At 38.4% G+C, this 23,833-nt stretch overlaps 1 protein-coding gene across 2 annotated transcripts in view; it reads left to right on the top strand.

Annotated features, from left to right (window-relative positions):
• Sans (SAM_USH1G_HARP domain-containing protein Sans) overlaps window positions 1-23,833 on the top strand; it is a 48,230-nt gene that overhangs the window by 4,842 nt on the left and 19,555 nt on the right. For both annotated transcript variants that reach the window (XM_045748730.2, XM_069325459.1), the window contains exon 2: window positions 11,292-11,435. In XM_045748730.2, coding sequence (XP_045604686.1) covers window positions 11,292-11,435 — 144 coding nt within the window. The remainder of the gene's footprint in view (window positions 1-11,291; window positions 11,436-23,833) is intronic.

The raw sequence follows: 23,833 nt of genomic DNA, 5'->3' as shown, positions 1-23,833 counted from the left end.
ACGTGTTCGTGATATTTTAATATCTTCCCCTTGTCAGGTAATCGTAGCTATATGCTGATGGAGACTCATAATTAGGTGTAGATTTTAGTAGTAAAATATAAAACAAATTTGAAAGCAAATTGTGCTAGAGGCTACGCATTTTCACTTTTTTTTTTTTACCCGAATTTGCCAGAGGGGCCAACGTCTCTTGTGGTCTCAGCGAAGACAGGAAGCTGACGGCTTGTCAAAGGTTCTCCCATTTATTCGAATGTTTTTTTATCCAGTTGGATTTTGAACAGCAATGTTTTGGTGTTTATGGCTTCGGCGGGTAAGCGGTTCCATTGGTTTATAACTATAGGTGAAAAAGTTTGTATTCGTTGCTCCCTGTATGTGTTTCATTTGACGTTTAAAAGAAGTGGTCTTGGTCCTCTAAATTGTTCAGTATCTTAAGTTTCGATGAGATCAGCCCTGTCATGTCTTGGTTTGTAGTGTTGTTAACTCTGTGGCCCTCAACCGTTCCTGGTATGAGCCAAATTAGTTCTGGGATGATTTTTGTCACCCGGTGTTGAACTTTCTCCAACGCAGATATGTCGTTCTGAACATGAGGTCTCCATGATTGGATACAGTAGTCCACGTATATTGTGGAAGGCAATAGAGATTTGTACAGTTGGATAAGTTACCGTCTTTTCCTAGAAGTCAAAGGTTCGTTTGACTATTCCGATTTGGTAGATTTTTTTTACTGAAGCTCCCACTTGTGCAACTCAATGATTGGTGGATTCTGACTCCAAGGTCCTTTTCTTCATCAATTTGCTGCAAGGTAATGATTTGGTAGTTGTGCATAGTTATGCCCCACATGCAAGGTCTTGCGTTTTTTTTATATTAAACAGCATTTGCCAGTCTTTCGACCATTGTAGATATCTTTCTATGGCCTCAATATCATCTTCACTTCCAATTTTGCAATAAATCTTGGTGTCATCTGTAGATTTGATGATGTGGTTTGTAATATTCTCATCGTTCTGAATGCATCGTCATTGATGTATATGACAAAAAGGGTCGGGCTCAAGATGTGGAACCTTGTGGTACCCCACTTACCACTTTTCTCCAATCAGATTCATTTTCATTTAGGACGTCTCTTTGCTTTCATTGTTTTATCCATTGTTATATCCATTCTAGTACGTTCACTTTACAAATTAACAACTCACCTTAATGAGAAAATTGGCGAAAATAAAATAAAAATAATTGCATCATCTTTTGAGGAATCCTCTTCAAAGCTGATACCGAAGTATTAAATACTTTATCACCAATAATTCAGTATTTTGGGATTATTGTATATTGTCATGTATTTTAACGCTCGTTTTTCACACCTGCAGATTAATTCTCTAATCAGAGTGTGTTTGCTGTAAATTGCAGTGACATACTAGGAACCAAACGATGTTGTGCTCGTATAATTCAAGTGTTCAGAATGGCCGATCGAGACGCTGGCAGGTCATTATTATGATATTGTCAATTATTTATCTCAATTCTAGAATCCCTGATACAATTGGGTACTCATATTTGACGTTGTAAACACAATATGGACACGGCGGTATTTGACCTTATATAGATGGTCGCGTTACACCATGTACAAATATCAATACACTTTGTGTAAATTATTTTCGCTACTGTATATGACAAAGCTGTTCTTAAAACATTCCAAGATATTCGCATCACCGACCCAGCCAGATTATTCCACTCGTCTCAATTGCCAACGTTTATTTTTTAAATTGTAATATTTGAATCCATTGTTAAGCGTTCCTCATTGCGAGGTCATTGATACGATCTGTATATATTGCTTCATATTGTATAGGATAACAAATACCAGCTTGTAGATCATAAATGTTACCGAAGGCCTAATATACTACAGACGTTTTCGAACAAAATATAACGATCCTAGTCACAAAGACGCGACTGTATGTACTATAGGGAAAAGGCCATCACTATAAAAAAAAGAAACTGCATGATAAAAGACAATCTGCATAACAATTACAGGACAAAAGGGAGTGTGTGGGGGTGAAGGACACGAGTTTGGCCAGGAAGCAGTGATCCACCTTCCCTTTTGTCTGGGCGGAAGAGACATGACGCGGGACGAGAGGTAATCCCCCTTCTACACGGGCGGTTAGGGCTCCTATGTATGTCTCTATGTTAGTTTTTAAGGAAATAACGTTTGTATACGTTAATATTTACTAGTGTCTGTTGTTCATGTTACAATTACTGGTTTGTTAATTAATTTTTTTGTCTATATTTGTGTACAGTGCATTTAACTATGGTTACAAATGCAGGAAGAACAAAAGCGAATTAGTAACCAACATCCGGCTAGAGGTGCAGGCCCGTTACTCTGTCATGGTGACTGCCTGACCCGGGGGAGGGGGAGGATGTTATGGTGATGCTGGAGCCTGCTGTAGTAGTGTTGTGGAAGCTTAGTGAAGTGACCGGGAAAGAATGCAGAAACCTAACCTTCTCCAAGACCTAGCATGATGCATATATGTTGTACTACATTAGGCATAAGATTGCATATGTTAGGCTAAATTTGCTTCTATCAAGCTTAAGAGTGGTTAGGTTGTTGCGGTTTTTCAAATCCTCTTGAGGAAATCAACGTGCCCTTCAATGGCCTCTCAGTCGCTATCATTTTTGGACGATGGATTGAATTTTTGACAAGTCTAGAAATAAAAAATAAAAAATAATAGCTTAATGGTAAGGTATTTGACATTGCAACAGTTAATCACTTCCGCTGTGTCATGAGTGTGACACCTTGGTAGTCTTCATAGTATATTTAATTAAAATTTGTTTTGTCGGGGACAAATATATATATATCATTTATTACATTATATCTTACATATATTACATATATATTACAAATACATTATATCATATACGGATTTCTCAAAGAATTGGGCTCCAAGCTCATTGACGTCACCAGGGACCCAAGAGCTGCCAGTTTTTTGTTTCAGCGCCTCAGTGTGGCGATCCAGAGGGGAAACGCCTGCTGTGTCCTCGGTTCCTGTCCGGAAGTGGAGGAGCTTCAAGAGATCCATAACCTTTAAGCACTCTTTGTATCAACCAATGTATATCTTGTAACTGAACGCGTAATATCTTGTAATTCGAACAAGCTTGAAATGTCCCCAAGCCAATATACAACTGAAAACTCCACACCCCAGAAGGATTCAAACCCAGACAGCCAGGAGCTGAGTTCGAATATATATATATATATATATATATATATATATATATATATATATATATATATATATATATATATATATATATGTCGTACCTAGTAGCCAGAACTCACTTCTCAGCCTACTATTCAAGGCCCGATTTGCCTAATAAGCCAAGTTTTCCTGAATTAATATATTTACTATAATTTTTTTCTTATGAAATGATAAAGCAACCCTTTTCTCTATGTATGAGGTCAATTTTTTTTTATTGGAGTTAAAATTAACGTAGATATATGACCGAACCTAACCAACCCTACCTAACCTAACCTAACCTATATTTATAGGTAAGGTTAGGTTAGGTAGCCAAAAAAAGCTAGGTTAGGTTAGGTTAGGTAGGTTAGGTAGACGAAAAATCATTAATTCATGAAAACTTGGCATATTAGGCAAATCGGGCCTTGCATAGTAGGCATAGAAGTGCGTTCTGGCTATTAGGTACGACATATATATATATATATATGTCGTACCTAGTAGCCAGAACTCACTTCTCAGCCTACTATGCAAGGCCCAATTTGCCTAATAAGCCAAGTTTTCATGAATTAATATATTTTCTCTATTTTTTTTCTTATGAAATGATAAAGCTACCCATTTCATTATGTATGAGGTCAAATTTTTTTTATTGGAGTTAAAATTAACGTAGATATATGACCGAACCTAACCAACCCTACCTAACCTAACCTAACCTATCTTTATAGGTTAGGTTAGGTTAGGTAGCTGAAAAACGTAAGTTAGGTTAGGTTAGGTAGGTTAGGTAGTCGAAAAACAATTAATTCATGAAAACTTGGCTTATTAGGCAAATCGGGCCTTGCATAGTAGGCTGAGAAGTGCGTTCTGGCTACTAGGTACGACATATGTATATATATATATATATATATATTTATATTTCTAAAACACATACAGATAGACATGTCTTTAAGAAAGCTTTCTAATTAGGATACTCATAATCTTAGTATTGAAAAAGTTATGATTTGTCTAAATCTGAAATCTTTGTACATGGGCAGCACAAAACGTCCACCATACTGTGTGACTTCGTGATTGTCAGGATCAGGTTGGGCTACCGTTACATGCGGCAAGTTGCTACAAGAGACGACTCTCCCTACACTTGAGCATTCCATGTGCAAACTCCACGAGCAAGAACTCGGTTATGATCTTACACACTATATTATTGAGTGGCAGTCATTAGACCCTTCACACCTGTCGGTATGAGGTACACGGAGCTTTGTAATTACTTTATCCTCTCTCGTGTTCTGGAGGATATCTTTATATTGCATGCAAAGTTTGCAAGCGCAGGTTACTGATCACATGCCCTTGTATGACTAACCATCCTGCAAGATGGGTATTTCTTAGCATTTCGTAGCTAGCCTACTGACGCACACAATGTTAACACTTCATACAGTCTAAGGTAGCTGCATGAATGTAAATGTACTTAATTATGATACAAATTATTATTCAAACGCAACGTCATGGATGTGAAATCATCGGATTGATTTACTTATTGCATGGATGTTGGTTTATAGTATTTAACAAACATTTGAAAACAAAACTAATGAACCCTTTATCATAAATCATAACACAGAGTAACAATGTAGAATTAAATAATTAAATGTTTTACAGTGGGGTAAAGTCAAGGTTCCAGTGACCAAGATCAGGGTCAATGTGATTTAAACCTGTTTAGTCATTTGAACACCGTACTAGGTGATCTTGTCGCTTTATTTTAGAGAGTTTATGAATGCTCATACTTTAACCCCTGAAATATGCATTAATAATAAATTGTTTATAAAATAACTAATATGTCTTGAGGTGTTCTTTTGAATAAGGCGCTGAGACAGTAAGAGACTTGAGTCAAAACAACTGGAAATCATCATTGGATTATATATAGCCCCGAAGCCTGAGAGAATTGGTCAAGAAGTGCGAATATGTCCACGCATGAGAATGGCTGGGTTGGGAAAGTGAGGGGGAAAGTGCAGTTAGTGAGGAATGTTAGGCTACACGCGCACCCATATTAACCGAGTAAGGGTTCAAAAAAAGGCCCCAAATCTAGTCGTGCTACGGTATTAGTACACTTTAAACAAACCTGACATAACGAGAATAATATAAATGTGTTTTTGTTTATATACTGTGGGGTGTGATATGTCACGTATTGTTGGACCTGAGGATCTTTTTGGATCCTACTGGACTTACTGGTCTACATCCACCAGGCTCTGGACGGGTTGATTGGACCTAAATATATAATTCGAACTTTATTTGCTTCAGAATTTAGGCCTGGAGCCAGTTCTGAAACCGATTAGATTATTTAGTACCGTGTGTATTATTTATATTGGTGTGTGTTAAGGGTATCGCGTGAGGTATGTAAAGTGCCGGTTTTTACGTGGTGACAGTAGGACTTGCTACCATATTTACTTTACTGAAACTAAGTAATATGTGCATATTTTGCAGATAATTAAAGAACCCTAATGAAGTTGGTTCTGCACCCATGTAAAAAATGTTTGCTGATGTGTTTGTTATATGCTAAACGTGCAATTTAATTAGCAGCTTGCCTATACTGTATACTCAAAATATGATAGACACGAGTGATAAGAAATGAGTGTAAATATAACCTGATTTGCATGAGCCAGTAGGCCTGCTGCAGAGTTGTTTTTTTCTTAGGTTCTTATAATTTAAAATAATCCATTGCCTATAAAAAGACAAAGTTTTCTAAATATGGCAGTAATGGTGCAAATGAATGAGTTAATGCTGAGATGGTACGTTATCATTCTTACATGAAGATATACGATTTTTTTGTATCTGTGCAAACGTAGTGCGAATGACATGACTGGTTAGTTCACACACAGTAGACCGTTGGTGGTTGCCACACGTGATGGTGGTGTTGTGTAAGTGTGCCGGAGGGCCCGCTTCAGCTCCGTATCTGGCTTGCTCATATCACGGAACGAGTCACGTGCTCAAGGTTGGCTCATCGTGCACATTTGTCTTATTTAGTGGTCAAAACAAATATGTAAAACACACATGTTTTAAGAATGTAAATTACGTTATAACTTTGGCAAATGAACTATAATATTTCATTACTACTCAAAGCTATTTATATTCCTTAAAGTGTGTTGCAGACAATTTTTTCCCGTCCTGGGAATACCTGCTGTTTAATGACCCTTTCAGCTACTTATAGAGGAAAGTCCGGTGAGGTAATTACCGTCATATTACTCTGCTCTCCACTATTATATTTAAAGACATTACTTTATAGTTAAAATTTTGTTAAGAAGTGCCATTGTTTTAATAAGATGTAGGTTACTCTCTCCGGAAATATAGCGCCACCTGTTCCGAAGATGACCAACTAACCTAAACAAAACCTCGCAAAACGTACACCATAATTTTTTCATTTGTGTTAAAATTAGACACTTTATCTTGAGGCATCCCATTAACACAAAGGAACCCTTTTCGTCCACAGTATCTTAAAATATTGGGAGTATTTAACACCGTGTTGGGCATTGTCTCAAAAACATGTTCAATTCATTCAATTTAAACTAATCAATGCGGCGAAAGTTCGCGTCTTGTAAGATCCACGATCCAAGTTATTGATCATAATTCCTTACCTCCGTCCTCGTATCCCAGCTGTCTTAATATTGCTTCCATCACAGAAAATAGTATTTTTTAATTTTATTACTGAATTTGGACAAACCGAAAACTTAAAAGCAACATAACTATAAGACCTAATCTCTCCTAGCAATCCTAGGCCTAATACATACTGTCTTAGACGTAATACACGCTATCTTATGCCTAATATGTGCGATACCAAGCCAAGGAATATTTAAGTTTGGTTTTTAGCGTAATTTTTCCGGACTATCTGCTGGTCCATCACGTCATGTTGGTATTTTTTACCCCAATTAGTTACAAAAAAGTATTATCGTTTCCGGAGGACTGGTTGGGTTTTTGACAGGGTTCGTCCATGTAAAGAAACCTGCATGCTTTAACGGTATACAACACAAAAGTATTACTGATTTGTACGTCATTATATAAATGTATTGATACAGATTTAAGCTTGTAATCAGCAGTGCGGGTTGCTTTCGTCTCTTGTCGGTAATAAAACGTGAAAATGTGTGCGTGCGTGCGTGTGTGTGTTTGTGTGTGTGTGTTTGTGTGTGTGTGTGTGTGTGTGTGTGTGTGTGTGTGTGTGTGTGTGTGTGTGTGTGTGTGTGTGTGTGTGTGTGTGTGTGTGTACTCCTGTAGTGTAACGCGCTGGGAACGGCAGTTGTCAATGGTTGGAGCAAATCGTGATTGTACACCTTGTCTTCTTTGTGAACCATAAAAAACATGTTTAGCGCATCATTACAGTGCAAGCATGCTCGACAGTAAAGCAAAAGCACATTTGTTTTCACCCATATTTTTCGTAGATTTTAATAATGTATGATTATAGATGAATTTATGCGGGCATCATTTTTTGTCTTTCTCGTGCGTGAACAGAGAATTTGTGAGTGTAAAAATCTATTGTACTGTAATTATTAACATAAAATTTATAATATATATATACACACACAAAATAGAATGTGTGTCCAAAGTAGGATACCCCTCACCCAACTTTCCAAAATAAAAAATGAAACATGAAAATATACACATTTTCATGTTATACGCCAGATGGGGTCTGCCCTAGGCCACCCTTTAAGAAATATCGGCATCTTTTGCGATCCCCTGCGATTTTCATAGTCAAATCGGGTATGTGTTTCCCATAGAGTTTCATCATTTTCAGCACTTCATAATATTTAGTTTTCTGAGCTAGAGAGAAGGAAAAGAGTGGGGTTGGCGAGGAGATGGAGGAAAAGGGAATAGATGGGGGAGAGATGAAGAAGGAGAGAATGTTGGGGGGGGGGAGGAGGGAGAAAGGTGGAGTGGGTGGTTCGCAAAAAAATGTTCAAGATATACAGCGAGCGAACTTATCATTGAAATTGCACTTTGTGGTCACCATATAACATCCAGGAGAGTGTTTAGCTGGCGGAACGAATGTCTTATATATATACTATATAGTAAATATTAAATATTGAGAATCATATATGGAAAGGTCTAAGAGGTGGGAAGGTGAGAGAGGAGTTAAGAGGAAAAGAGAATGTTTAAAATACTGTGCGTGCTGGGTGAAATTAACAAGAATATGCTGGAGGAGAAAAACAATACTGGATATGAAAACAGCATGTACAGTGTTAATAGAAATTTAGTGGAAAAGGTCAGGTTCAAGATGAGGTAGAACACCACAAGAGGCCACTGAGGAAACTTAACGGTGCATATGAGCCAAAAAGATGTCATGAAGAAATTAATCATTATCATTTGTATTTATACAATATACATATGAACATTTTATAGTAGAGTATTGGTAGGCACACAAAATGTAAATTATATATAGCCACTAATACGCAGAGCGTTGCGTGCCTAACTTCATGAGTGCAAGAGTCGTAATCAAATGTGGTACCGATAAGAGTGGGAAACTGTAGAGGCAAATTACATAATTCCCTTCAGAAGTAGTACTACAGGGAAAATGATGAAATAGTCGTAATGGCCCACTATAAAGTCCAGTTGCCAGACCTCCTTTTCTGTCCCTTTTATCATTAGTCATGGGGTGTTTCTTGCGATGGAAAAGCAACCCAATGTGGATAAGAATAAGAGCTGCCTTAGGGGAATGGTAATGTAAGCACAGCCAGTGAGCCTCAACCATGAAGAAGCAGTATAGATAACCGCAGTCAAGCTCTTCATGAAACAATGAAGGAAAAACACGGAGGGGGAGAATAGTGATGTAAGCTCGGTGAGCCATGCAGGAGCAGACATGGAGTGTCAGAACATCCTCCTCCCTCCTGTCCATTTGCTGCTGCATGGACAAGGCATAAAAACAATGAACACGCGTACGTTTCCGGTATACTGGCCTCAATATTGCATTGTGACCCAAATCTTGCACATTGACCAAAACATACTATTTGTAAATTAACTGATACTATTCACTGTATTAAGTTTTCTTTACTATTAAAGTAAATTACTAAATGACCATCTAGCCCACACACTAAAATAATTAAATATATATATATATATATATATATATATATATATATATATATATATATATATATATATATATATATATATATATATATATATATATATATAATATATATATATAATATATATATATATATATATATATATATATATATATATATATATATATATATATATATATATATATATATATATATATATATATATATATAATCTTTCAACAGATGTGTAATCTCGTGTCGTTCTAACCCTCTTTAAGAGTTTCGCGCATAATAATTTGTTTCATTTTCTATTGCATTTGTCTATTGTTGATTTAATAATTTTATGATAGCAGTTTCCAAAATATTTTTAGTCTATGAAAGACCTGTATAGAAAACTTGTTATATTTCTCTGTCAGCATGTACAACGGCAGATTATGATGATGGGAGCAGTGAAGATGTTTTTATTTTTCTTAACCAAGTAAATGGACTGAATTAATTTCTTAAAGGAAATTTATATAAAAAACTTCCTTTCAAAATAAACTAATAAAAAGCTATCTACTTCCGGAGATCTGATAAATGTACGACTGAATCAGCATAATATTCACACCTGCAGCAGTAGAGTAGGCTACGAGTAGTAATTATATGGCCACTTGTCTGGCACTTGGGGCCTCTGCAATGCAGGAAGCACTAGTAAGATTTAAATCCGCTGTCGCTCTTTGCACCTTTTGGTAATTAAATACACACTGACGTTTCAGCATTGACGACAAACTATTCTGTGCACTGCAGGAAAGTGAAGAGGCTACGTGGGAACAAATTATGTAAAAAAAGACTTACCGGTACGTTGAATTACATTGAATATCTTTATTCATAGATGCATAAGTGCTTAAATTCATACAAATTCAAACACTCTAATTCGTAAAGTAGAAACGCTAAGTATTAGCGAACATTTTGTGAGGGATAGATAAGCGTTCAGCTAAAGGGTTGAAGTGAGCGAGGAGCGTTAATGAAAGCCTGATGGTGGGAGGGGTGTGGCGTTCTAAAAGTGAGAGTAAATTTTAATAGCAAATTTAAGAGGGGTATCACAAAACCTTTCCCGCTCTACCGACAGTTAGTGGGAAAGGTTTTTGAAAGTGAGAGTTTGTTGTTGTGTGTGTCCGCCCGTGAGTGTTGGCAACAGGACACTGACGCTAGCAACAAGGCGGTAAATTGCTCGCACTCCAGCTGTTCTGAGCCCATTATGTGCCTCTATATCTTTCTTTCCACTTCCGCCCACACGATAGGTATGGGGTGCATAATATATGAACTAAACTAAACTCTAGCTGTCCTCGACCGGCCTTGATGAGGAAAGAGGACAACCTCATCATCCTCACACTCTCACGAGCTATCAGTAATTGTCTTTGCCTTGAGTTGAGCAGGTGTGGAGCATCCCCTACGTTGACTAGGGTAAGGAAGCACGCGCTGCTACCCACGCATCCCACACTTTCCGCTACACGACTGTCCTGCTGACGGAGGAAGGGACTGTGGGTGAGGGATGTAAGGGGATAGGGAGTGAGTTTTGGGCATGAGAGGCGTTTGGTGCTGGATGTGAGTGGCAGAAGCATGTAAGTGTTTTTAAAGGAAACGAAAGGGGAAAAAGGTTTGACGGAGAATTATGTCGGGGGCGCGGGTTTAGGAAGAAACCAAGAAAGTATAGGAAAGGGTGAAATCAGAAGAGAACGGATGGAGAGGAGGATGATACATGATGAGGGTGGGTGAGGTATAATGCACGAGCATAAACTGTGCGAGATTAGTGTGGAGGTACTACAGCATTACATGAATGTGATCACCCAGCAACAACAGAGGACTCATCGCTAGATGGTATGCACCTTGCTTTCTACAATATATTTCTTCTATTTTGCGTACTTACTCGTCTCCCCCCAGCCCTCTCCACTATTTTAAGTGGAGGGAGGCTGGGGAAGGTGAATAGGAATAACATATTCCTATTCTCCCCATATATATTCATCTGCTAACTCGTGGTACATCAAGAAGATAATCCTTACTCTTGTGTTTATTTCAGGGCAGCGCGGGACGGATACCTGGAGGTGCTGAAGGAGGCCACCCGAAGGGACTGTAACCATCCTGACGAAGACGGCCTTACACCCACTCTCTGGGCCTCATACGAGGGTAATTTGGACGCCCTGAGACTCATCGTCGGCAGGGGGTATGTAAGATGAGCTGGTTGCCAACAGCAGCGGCTAGTTTATTGTACTCCCCATACTCATCCTGTGAGCCGTAGTGCAAGCTGATTACAATGGGTACAAAAGGCTTTTATCAAACTCTAGTGGCTTTATGTGCACACCTTAAATTTAATAATAATAATAATTACTTTGCGGGTAATAGAACTACTGCTTGCACAGCAACTGCTTCGTGTTACAATGAATCACTGCACATTCTAGCTAATTCATTTTGGTAACTACATACAGTAATTGTTCAATGTTGGATATAACAATGTGGATACTACTGGGTAATAGAAGTATTGCTTGTTTACATGTAGGGAGTGAGAGTGAGAAAGTGTGTGTGTGTGTGTGTGTGTGTGTGTGTGTGTGTGTGTGTGTGTGTGTGTGTGTGTGTGTTATTGTGTGTGTGGACATTTTAGGGTCCACAGCTTGTGATTTCCCTACAAAGATTTTCCTTTATTTACTATAGGCAAAATATGGATACAGTGCACGAATTTCAGGTTTTATTTAATTGTCAACAGTGATATATCATTTCATATTGATACATAAATCTGATTTATATATCGTTTACACCGTCGAACCCTTGCCTTGCCGTTTGCCTCGTAGAGCCTTTTTCCCACAGTTTATCCCGTTGAGAGTTGGTATGAAGAGCGCTCAGTGGCTTACCCCTGATATGCCCCGCCATACTGGTGCTCGACGGCACAAGATCGCCAACATGCTGGTATGGCGACTTTGTACAGTTCCCCATTGTCGGGGGACACGAAGTAGGTTAAGATAACACATAATAGAACGCGAAACAATGGATATAAATTGGAAATAGTTTAGATTTAAAAAAAACGTGGGGTAAATAGTGGTTTGGTAACAGGGTTGTCCATTTGTGGAACCACCGCGTAACATAATAGATGTAGGATCCCTGGGTTGTTTCAAGCGTAGGTTAGACATATATATGAACGCGTTTGGGTGGATATAAATAAGAGCTGCCACAGTATGGGCCAATAAGCCTTCTGCAGTTTTCTTGATTCTTATTTCTTATTTTCTTAAGATTATCCAGTCCCCCCTTAGCCAACGACGAGGCTGTCCGCGCTGGTTACCCAACCAGTTACTGGGCAAACACAACGGGGGATTTAACTGACTGACCAAGTGACTGGCATATCATTCACAGCGCCACACACTGCTACTGTTGCATTTCCTCCTTGTTACTTTGCAACTTGAGCAAATATTCAATACTTTTTCTTGTATGGCAACTTGTTACGCAAAATAAAGTTTACTCGAGGATTGAGAAAAGCCATAAACTTTGAAAGCTGCAATGAATATGTGTAGCATACCTGAGTCTGGCATACTCTATTACGTATTGAGTGGAAGAAAGCTCAGACTTTTATGGCATAGCCTCACGTGTAATTATATTTGACATCACAGGTAAATTAGCCTAGTGTAAAGTGTAAGCAGAGTGTACGTCACTGCCTGGGTAATATCTTGAGGGGTATGGGCGCACACGGAGGTGCCTGGCTGGGAATACACCACCACTGGTCACCACCACTGGACCAGGGCACTGGTCTAGCTAGTAATGGTGTTGAGACGGGGCCGGGGCAGTGTTAGTCTCCACCAACACTATCACACACACATAACATAGATGCGTGTCACCATACGGTTGCAATTATATTTGGGTCTAGATAAATATATTAGTATAGGTTTTAAGCATTAAGAAAGGTTTTGTTACATTTTATGGAGGCTTTTATTGTCTGAAAATTTTATTATTAAATACCGGTATTATAATACTTTGTCATAAAAATAGTCTAGCCATTGAAATTATAATTTGTTGAATAGTTAGGTTAATAGCCAACAAAAGAGAGGTATAGTTTCAGTAGTTTAGATGTGTTATTGAACATTATATGATAACATGAACTGGTATCAAAGAAACAATGACAGAGGTTTTATACAATGTACGCAGTTAGCACAATGCCTGTCCACAATTAATATGATTGAACCAAATATGGGCTTAGAATTTTCTGAGGCTTTTCTATCTTAGTAAAGTACTCCTTCAATGTTACTCTTTAGCAAGTTGTATATATGTACATTGACAAGTGAACGTGATTGGAAGGTGGCAGGTATGAGGTAATGAGTGCTGGGAGAGGTAGTTAGGAGTGGTGGTGGCGATGTAAGCTGATAAGATATGATATTCTATCGGCCCCTCATAGAGTGAGGTTCAGTGCCTTAACCCATTGTGTCTCTAACCTGTTTTCACTGCTGCTCACAAAATGGGTATAGGGTGCATAATAAAATGAACTAAACTTAAAAAAAAGTACACATAGTATTTTTTTTTTCAAGATAAGTGTTATTAGTTTATAAATTGCGTATTTTCCCCGGACTATACACCAACTCTTTAAGAGTGACACTGATTTTATGAACGTCAGTCAGCTAATTTATATGTGCAGGTCAATGGAATGGTAATTTATATAGCTTGCTTGTCAGAGAAAGTTTCTATCTTTAATAAGACTTCAGAGACAATGTGTTAGGCATATTGCATATTGTAGGCGCATGTTGTAAACGTTAGAGGTAGAAACCATATTTGTGCTAGTGTTGGTGTTCCTGCTTGTTCTTTAGTTATCAAGTACCTGAGACAGTATCTTCTTGGCCCAGTAGATAGGTCCTATACAGTTGGTCCCGTTTAGAATACACAGTAATTTCTGTACATTTACAGAACTTCCGTGATGTGGTGATTTATCTCTTGTTAATGTGACTAAAACGTAAAATGATATCAAAGAAAATTAAATAAGCGGTGATTTCAAACTGGAACGCTTCATTTACCATGTATGGATATGTACTAATAGAATTCGTCAGTGATTGGTCAGCCAGTCATTACGTCAGTTCCTGTCTGGAAATTCAAGGAGTCATCTCCCAAGAAAATAATTGCCCTTGGTTTGTTTACTTCTTGTAAGTCATGATCTAATCTATTATCTAATTCTTATTCTGTTATCTAATTGTTCTGCACCGTGATTCTGTAACTCGTTTTTACACTGGATTAAATAGGGTTCATCTAAACCAGGAAACTCATTGATCCATAATGAGGTTATCTGTGTTGAGACGAATAGCTCGTATAGCTTTGTGTGGCGCTATTCATATTTGAGTGCCCTCTACATCTGGTTTATTTAGGTTCCCTGTGATCTTGCTTGTTTCTACCTTAATTTTGACCTTGATGAATTATTAATAGGTAATAGGCGCTTGTAGTCGTAAATGCTTCATCGTTATTCCACATTGTAAAAAATGCTGTCGATACGATAAGAAGGCTGTTACGAACACCTTAAGCACTTCTGTGTTTGGCCAGTAATTAGACGGGGGACCGGCCAGCCTCGCCCATGTACAGTAGAACCCCGATTAGCCTGACACGTTTCTAGCCCTTGACAGTGATATACCAATATGTCAATCAATCAATAACTTATTCTTAAACTGGTTGTACATTCATTACCGACTTCAGTTTCTTGAAATATGAGGTTAGGTGTTGACACTTGTGTTGATAAGCAGGTGGCGCCAGCCAGCTGTGGAGCGTTACCGCCTTGGGGTGAACGGTCTTCAGCACGAGCTCGTCTCCAGAGGGTTGAGTGCTCTCGTTCTAGGTGGGTGGATGTGCATGAAGATGGAGATGCGAATTTACTAGGTGGGTCGACGTGCTTGTGGTGGAGGTCAGGTGGGTGAGAGAATGAAAACGGGTGATTTCATTTTTGTGACAAATGTGCTTTGAGGGGGAGGTGATTTACTGAGAGGAAGAGTGAGCTTGTAAGCAAATGTTTTACAGTGGGCGAATGTACTGCAGGAGTAGAGGACGGATTGAATAGATGAGTGAATGTGCCGGGCTGACCCATAAAACTACCCGGCAGGCTACCTTCAGACTTTCGTTTAGACTCATCATTCAGCCTTCTATATTACCTAGATTATCCCCTCCCTCAGGACAACGCCCTTGACAAAGACGCGAGTCAAAGGTTTATATAAGAAAAAGCATAAGTTTGATTTGCAGAGGCACATGCCTAGAACCCAAGCCGGAGAGGGTACTTCTTTATCCCCGTACCATGGGCATGGTGGCTTGTGTTATATAAATCAGGCACCCACAAAGACCGTGGTTTTAAGGGCTCTCTGTAAGGTTAACCCGGCCCTGATCCTGACAAAGAAGGAAGGTATTGATCAGCCTGGTAGGGGTAACTTTCTGCCATTTCCGGGACAAACTGTACGCTACTCACTCCCAGGCTCACATACACGAAGAGCCTTGTGTTTACACACACACACACACACACACATTATATATATATATATATATATATATATATATATATATATATATATATATATATATATATATATATATATATATATATATATATATATATATATGTGTGTGTATATCACGAAAATAAACACGTGATTAAGAATGTGACAATGTCAGACCACGGAGGAAAAATGAAACAGGAAATTTCCTGTTTCATTTTTCCTCCGTGGTCTGACATTGTCATATATATATATATATATATATATATATATATATATATATATATATATATATATATATATATATATATATATATATATATATATAATATAAACCCAAGCCACCGTGCCCAAGACAAAGAGGATAAAGAAGCACCCTCTGCAGCGTGGGTCCTATAGGCATGTGTCTATGCAAACTAATGTTTTTCTTACACAAACTCTTGGCTCACGTGTTTGTCAAGGGTCAAAAGATGTGTTTTACGTATTGCAAATTTTCAGACGCTTCTAAGTGTTTGTCTAATTCTTAACTGTGCTAACTTCTGGGCATAATGGCATGTATAATTGTTTGATACACTTACTGTACGTAAGTGTACACCACCAGAAAAAGCCAATACCAACTAGCCTATTAATATGGCTATTTGTTTACATTGTTTGATATTGCTATTTCTGAATGTTCAGCTGACGTAGCTGAGCAAATCAATTGACACTCCGCAGGTGTGAGTCAGGTTGCGGTGATGTAGTGGGGTTCAGAGCCGGTCGATATCAGGACAGGTGTGGGGAAAAGGCAGGCATCTCATGGGTGAGTCGAGAGCGGGGGGCGTTTACACCTTAATTAATTATCGATCGAAGAGATGTTTTCCGTTTCTCGGTGTATGGTAAACACAGACTGCTTACTTGAGCCTTGAACTATGTTTAGGTATTAAGTATAATTGTTGTTTGGTCAAATAGCATGTGTGGTGGCCGAAATAACCACCAGAGATTGATAGGCTTTAAGCCAAATACCAGATCAAACCGAACAATTTGGGCATCTTGGGGCAGGTTGGAATCTTGCTTTATTACTCTCAACATTTTGGAGGGGTAAGGACTGGAACAATAATAATTTTTTAAAGAGTTGTTAGTTTAAAATTCAGTTTAAATCTTTTTATACGGTTAATATCGTTATTGCATAATGGTAATATAAGATTGGTATAATTTCAACAAATGTTAACAAAGTTTTATTCATTTCCGCGTCAGAAGACAGCCCGACCTCGTAAACAAAGACCAAAGTCCATTCCATGCACCCGCCAAACTCCCTGTTTATGAATGAAAAACGGTTTACACACGACTCGTACAACTGATGACGTTCGAACACTTCCGGAACAAGTGCTTCACTGACGACTTTTGTTCGAACCACAACGCTATCAATACTCAGCCCGTCCTCCAAACAAAGATCCAAAAGTGATTCCATCCACCCGCCAAACCCCCTGTTTTTGAATGAAAAACGGTTTACACACGACTCACAACTGATTTCGTTCGAACACTTCCGGAACAAGTGCTTCACTGACGAGTTTTGTTCGAACCACATCGCTATAAATGCTTCACCCACATACTACAAATACAAATAATCGCCAACAGAACCTGAATACCTAACCTAACCTAACCTAACCTAACCTATGCCTATATATGCGCACTATGGTAATATATTATAATATTGATTCATATTTGAGAAAATTCCCGTTTTGAATGAACAACATGTAAAAATTTATGAATGCGTCTGTGGGGTCGACTGCTGGATGTAATGGATTTGAGTCGAGGACGGGTTGTAAATGCTTCACCCACGTACTACAAATACAAATAATCGCCAACAGAACCTAAACACTTAACCTAACCAATGCCTAAATATGCACAATATGCTAATATATAATAATAATTTATATTTAAGCATATAAATTGAAAAATTCTGTTTTGAATGAACAGCATGTTAAAATTTATGAATGTGTCTTTGGGGTTCGACTGCTGGATGGAATGGACTTGGTCTGAAGACGTGTTGCAGAAGAAAGGCCGGAGCAACGCTAAGGGGTTTGGGGCAGGTTGAAGATTTGACAGAGTTTGGCAAGGATGTTATGCTGTTCTTGTTAGTTTAGTCCTTGTTTATTTTAGTTCACCTGTGCACTCCATACCCATGCCATGGGCGATAGTGGGAAAAGTCACAGACACACACATAATTCCCGGGAATACATGCATGCCTACACGTATGTTCAAGTATGTTTATTGAGATAAGAAAGAAATACATCTCAAAGGGATAGAGTAGCTTAGGCTATTTCTACCCCGCTCTACTTCAAGTCCCTCAAGGGGCGCACAAATTCAGTGAGTACAAATAGACAAATAACAGTCCAAGAATCCCAATTAACATTGCAGGTTAATATAGTAAGCACAGCATATAAGTGTTACACTCTTGGGGCAAAATTCTTGTAGCTCCTAAGTATTCTGTCTATCATACCATTATCACACATTCCAAACAATTTGATGTGGTACACTACTTATTTCCTTATTTCTATAGTTATCAATAAGTTGACACTCTTATACATAATGTTCTAAGGTGTGGACGTGCGGCATACTACATAATTTAACACTACTTATCTTTTTCACTGACCTCAACACCAGTGAAAAAGTATTATTGTATGGGTATTAATGTATACATACGTGAATTCCTCTACAGGCGATTCTCGTTGCACTTTACTGGAAATGTAAGTGTTATGCATTACAGGTTCAGTTATTATTAGATAAGATTAACAATAAAACATTTGTACATCCTAATCCATTATAAAAAAAATCCACAGCAAAGTTGAGATAATTAACCCACAATGAGTCCTTGGCTATTTCCTTGTGTTGGGTCCCACGGTCTCGACAATGTCGACGCCCATTGGTCCTTTGGCTCGTGACGAGAGCTCATTGACGATTGGCAGATTATTACTGTGTATATAGATATAAATGACCTTGTAATTATTTTATATTCACGAATTTACGAAAGTTTGAAAGTGTATATGTGTGAGTGTGTTGGTATAGTGAGGACAGTACCTGTTGCTCTCGTCATGAATGGACAGTGTGATTAACGCAAAGGAGTAGGCCTCACCTTTGCTGTTTGCCGTGTGGTCCAAACACACACACACCACACTGTACTAATGCTTACACATGTATCCCACTGTACTAATCCCTACACATTTATTTATTTGTACACCAAACTTCCCCACTCTTCTAGTAAACTGCCTCTCATCCACACAAATCATACCTCCCATCCCTTGCCCTCCATGCCCCCCTCCCCAGAACCCCTGCACACTTCCCACACTCCATAAACCTCCATGTAACGTAAAATAAGAACTAAACCTCTCTACTCCCTACCCCCCCACACCTTACAATCCACCCCTGATTAGCAAAGATATTCCCCTCAGCGCCCTAAGTCATCTTATTTCCATCCTCATGGACAGTAGGTCCCTCAGCTCGACTAAAAGTCCTATCCAGCCCCTTCAACCACCTCACCTTGCAGTATCACTATTTTATTATCCCCCCCCCTCCCCCGTTCCAAAGAGCAGCCTCCCACGTCAGAGGAACAGAGGTCAAGGGTGAGAACAAGGGAGAATACACTGAAGAAAGTGAGCTTTAAAATAACGTACACAAACCTAGATGGGCTTACAAAACAGTTGAACATGGAAAAATGTCATACAAAGATTAGTAAGATAACCTAGATATAATGGCACTGACATAAACAAAATTGTCAGGTGCCATAGCAAATGCAGCGTTCTCTCAGGACTATCATATGATACAGAAAGTGAGGGGAAGGAGAAAAGTGGCCCTGAACGTTCTTGGGATAGATGTACCCAAGAACGAAGTGAGGTGATTGTTGTTGTTTAAGATTCGCTACTTGGAACAAAAAGTTCCAAGTAGCACGGGCTATGGTGAGCCCGTAGTGGGCTTACCTGGCACAGGAGCGATGGCGGCGTTGGTGTTGATTGCTGTCTTGTCACGCACTACCTGCACACTCCACACTTTCCTCGGGTTAACACCTGTTTTCTCTTACATAAAATCACAATGTTCTCGACACTTTCCCCTTGGAATTTGAATTGTCTTATTTTTCTCCGACTCCCGATGTTGCCAGTTCCTGAAATATCAGAGATTTTAGCAGCAAGGTAACAGAAGTAGCTGCAGTAGTTACAGTTGGAAGCAACAGCAGCAGGTGTAGTTGTTGTTTGAAGTAGCTTCCTATACTTTATTTTCTACCACAAACGTGATCATTGGTGTATACAATGGTAACCAACGTATACATATTCTTCTGCCCTCCGTGAACAGGGTGAGATCTGTGTCATGCAGTGAGTTATTGAGCACTCAACCACAGGTGATTGTAGTGCTTTTTACAATGGCAATCACCATACATACATTCTCGTGTGTCTTAGACAAGGTTAGAGAGCTGCTACAGTACATAGTGAGTTAGTGAGCATAACACCACATAGGTGATCGGAGTGTTTTTATAGTGCTAGCCAGCATATTTACAACATATATTACCGTCTGTTCTACATAGGCACGAGTTCGAGATCAGGACCTAGATTCAGGAAGCTCTGTGTATTTCTTCGTAAGTGGGTTTGCTACGAAGGTTCCTAAGTGCGCCCTAAGAAGATGCTTAGGTGCTATTCAATAAGGTATACTTAGGAAGAAAAATTGTTGGTTCACCTGCGTGCCGATAGAGGTCACTACTGTGTTTCGTTTGGCCAATCAGAGAGCAGCAACATTCTTCATATTGAAGATTTAGCGCTGGCTTATCGCAGCTCTACTGCCTCCTATTTACGTCGAATTTTCTTATAAAATTAGTATATTTCGAAGTAAAACAATGTTTTTTCAACTTCTACAGCCAGCACCGACATTGTAGTAAACAAATATGTTACATTTGTTGTTTACCTACGTAATTCTAAGAGATACTGTGTAGCTGTCCTTGTTGCTCGGAAGATGCGCTGACAATTATTGTATATATTTACTGAATTTACCCAAGGGCCACTAACTATCTAGTGACCTCGAAGAGGACAGAAAGCCGGCGGCTTGTTGAAGGGCCCGCCAATTGTCTTAATTATATTTTTTAGCTGGAATTTGGCATTTACGGCTTCAGCGGGTAGGCGGTTCCATGGGTTTATAGCCCTCTTGGTGGAAAAAACATCTGTTTTCAGTCCTACTTGAGAGAACATACTCTCCAACACTATATCTGTGATTGTCCTGTTATCAGTGACTTCATACCAAATGGTATGAGGTATTTTGAGCTCTGTAATTACTTCATACACTCAGGAATATTGGAAGATATTCTTGTGCTGCACCCAGATTTTGCCAGTGGAGGCTAATAGATCAGCATTAAGTATTTTGTTCTCTCCTAATTCCATGTATGACTGGCCATCCTGTGAGGTGAGCTTGTAGCTGGTTTTTGATCTACACTGTGTGGTCCTTTAGACAGAATAGGGAAGCAGCACATTGCTGTGTATACCTAAATATGTTTAAAAATACATTGTTTGAGAGGAGTTTTGTAGAAACTGGTAAGAGTAATTATAATATAATGTTTCCATGATTCAGTGCTTACCTCTTGTGAAAATTGCTTAGAGTTGTTTAGTCAGAGTTGATTTGTTTTTTGTATTGAGGCTGGTATTTTCTAAATTGATTCCATGTACAGTATGTCTAACCATCCTGTGAGATGGGAGTATTAGATAAACTTATAGCTAGTTTTTTATCTACACTGTGTAATATTCCATATAGAATAGGGTAGCAGCACATTGCTGTGTATACCTAATCTTCTTAATAAAAAAAATCAGTAATAAAGATTTTAAATTATAGTTTGTATTATTACAAATACAGTACTGTATTATCCTTATTAAATCATGTTGACCATGGATCATTAAGATCTCATGTTGATATGTAATACAAGTCATATTTCTTTTGAACTGCTAATCCATGCTAATCATTCATTAAATTGTGTATTATGTCTCAATTTTTCACTTCCTTGGATATACTGTACAGTACAAAAAGATAGGATAAAAATAAACCAGTAATATTTCTTTCATTATATTTTTCATTTAAATAACTGCATCAATATTTTTACAGCTGACAGGATTTGTTTTACCATACAGGTGCATTATTTGTTAAAAAAAATTTGGTTTATTGTTACACACAATGGTGCTACATAGCCTTCCCAGCTTGGTGCCTTCTTTTAATACTTACTGATTAAAAAATAAATAATAAATACATTTTATTCAGGAAAAGTACATACAGTTGATTTACAAACATAATGTTGGATTTATAGACAGAGCTAGTACATACAATACCTAAAGCCACTAATACTCATAGCATTTCGGGCAAGGTGTGGGGGAAAAAACACAGACTAAAACTTAGTAATCGGGATTAGGTATAAATTGTGTTGAAAGAAGGAATAAAAAATACAAAAAGGGGGGTTAGCATAGCATAACTCAGCAATTGCACATGTTGGTGAACAGCGTTGTTTAAAAAATAGCAAGACATGGGTTGACATTTAGGAGGTAAGTTAGGTTACATGGAGTTAATTAGGCAGTACTTGGTTTAACTCTTAAACTGGTTGAGAGAGGTACAGCCTTTGACATGATTCGGGAGGTCATTCCACATTCTGGGTCCCTTGATTTGTAGAGCACTTCTAGTTTGGTTACACACAGCCAAATTGAGTAACAGGAAGAGGTCTTGGACACAAATTTGTTCCATGCTAAATGTAGAGGAATCAGCTGAGTATTCCTCAAATAAAATAAGTTGCCTCAGCTTATAAGGTAAATAAAATAAGCATTTCTCAAATAAGTAGCTGCCTCACCTCACTGCCTTACTGCTACATAGCCTTCCCGGCATGGTGCCTTCTTTTGATAATTACTTGTTCCACACCCAAATTGTATAACAGGAAGAGGTTTTGGACCCCTACTTCCCTCTCTCTTTTTTAATCTACAGTATATAGTCATAATTATAGCTTTAAGTATTCAATGAATAAAGTTTGTGACATTTTTACCCTTCTCCTTACCTAACATCATTTGTGCAGCATATTTTTATTTTATGTCTCACCCAGATTTAATTTCAAAATAAAACCAAACTAAATAAATTAGAAATGGGTATGTATAGCTAAGGTACACCCTTACTACTAGGTGAACAGGGGCATTTGGTGATAGTAAATGATCCCATCAGGCAGGGCTCATCACCTTCTCTCATATTTCATGTTCACCAGTGTTTATTTACTTAATAACTACTGGTATAATATCTTGCTATTATAAAAGTAATTCTACTATCATCAAACACATATTTACTTCAAGTTTCAAGCAGAGAATGCATATATAACTAACACGAAGGATTCCTCTTCACTAGATTCACCAGCTATAATATTTTGGTCATGTTCCAATATCATAAATCGATCCCAGTGTTATGTAGTAGAGAAAAAATGACTTATATCCAGTTTACGTAAAGCTACGAGTGGTCGAAACCACACTTAAATCCCGGAATGAACTTACGAAGGTTTTTCCACTTAGGGTACCTACTTGAATACGGACCTAGCCGCCACGAAGGCGCTAAGAAGGAATTCGCTCTTAGCTAAGAGGAAAAACCTTCGTAAGTACCTTCCTGAATCCGGCCCCTGGACCTAGATTCAGGAAGCTCTGTGTATTTCTTCGTAAGTGGGTTTGCTACGAAGGTTCCTAAGTGCGCCCTAAGAAGATGCTTAGGTGCTATTCAATAAGGTATACTTAGGAAGAAAAATTGTTGGTTCACCTGCGTGCCGATAGAGGTCACTACTGTGTTTCGTTTGGATAATCAGAGAGCAGCAACATTCTTCATATTGAAGATTTAGCGCTGGCTTATCGCAGCTCTACTGCCTCCTATTTACGTCGAATTTTCTTATAAAATTAGTATATTTCGAAGTAAAACAATGTTTTTTCAACTTCTACAGCCAGCACCGACATTGTAGTAAACAAATATGTTACATTTGTTGTTTACCTACGTAATTCTAAGAGATACTGTGTAGCTGTCCTTGTTGCTCGGAAGATGCGCTGACAATTATTGTATATATTTACTGAATTTACCCAAGGGCCACTAACTATCTAGTGACCTCGAAGAGGACAGA

Source organism: Procambarus clarkii, chromosome 2, assembly GCF_040958095.1.
Source record: "Procambarus clarkii isolate CNS0578487 chromosome 2, FALCON_Pclarkii_2.0, whole genome shotgun sequence".
Classification (NCBI taxonomy): domain Eukaryota; kingdom Metazoa; phylum Arthropoda; class Malacostraca; order Decapoda; family Cambaridae; genus Procambarus; species Procambarus clarkii.
Note: the sequence above shows the minus strand (reverse complement) of the source record. Positions and strands in the feature narration are given on the sequence as shown.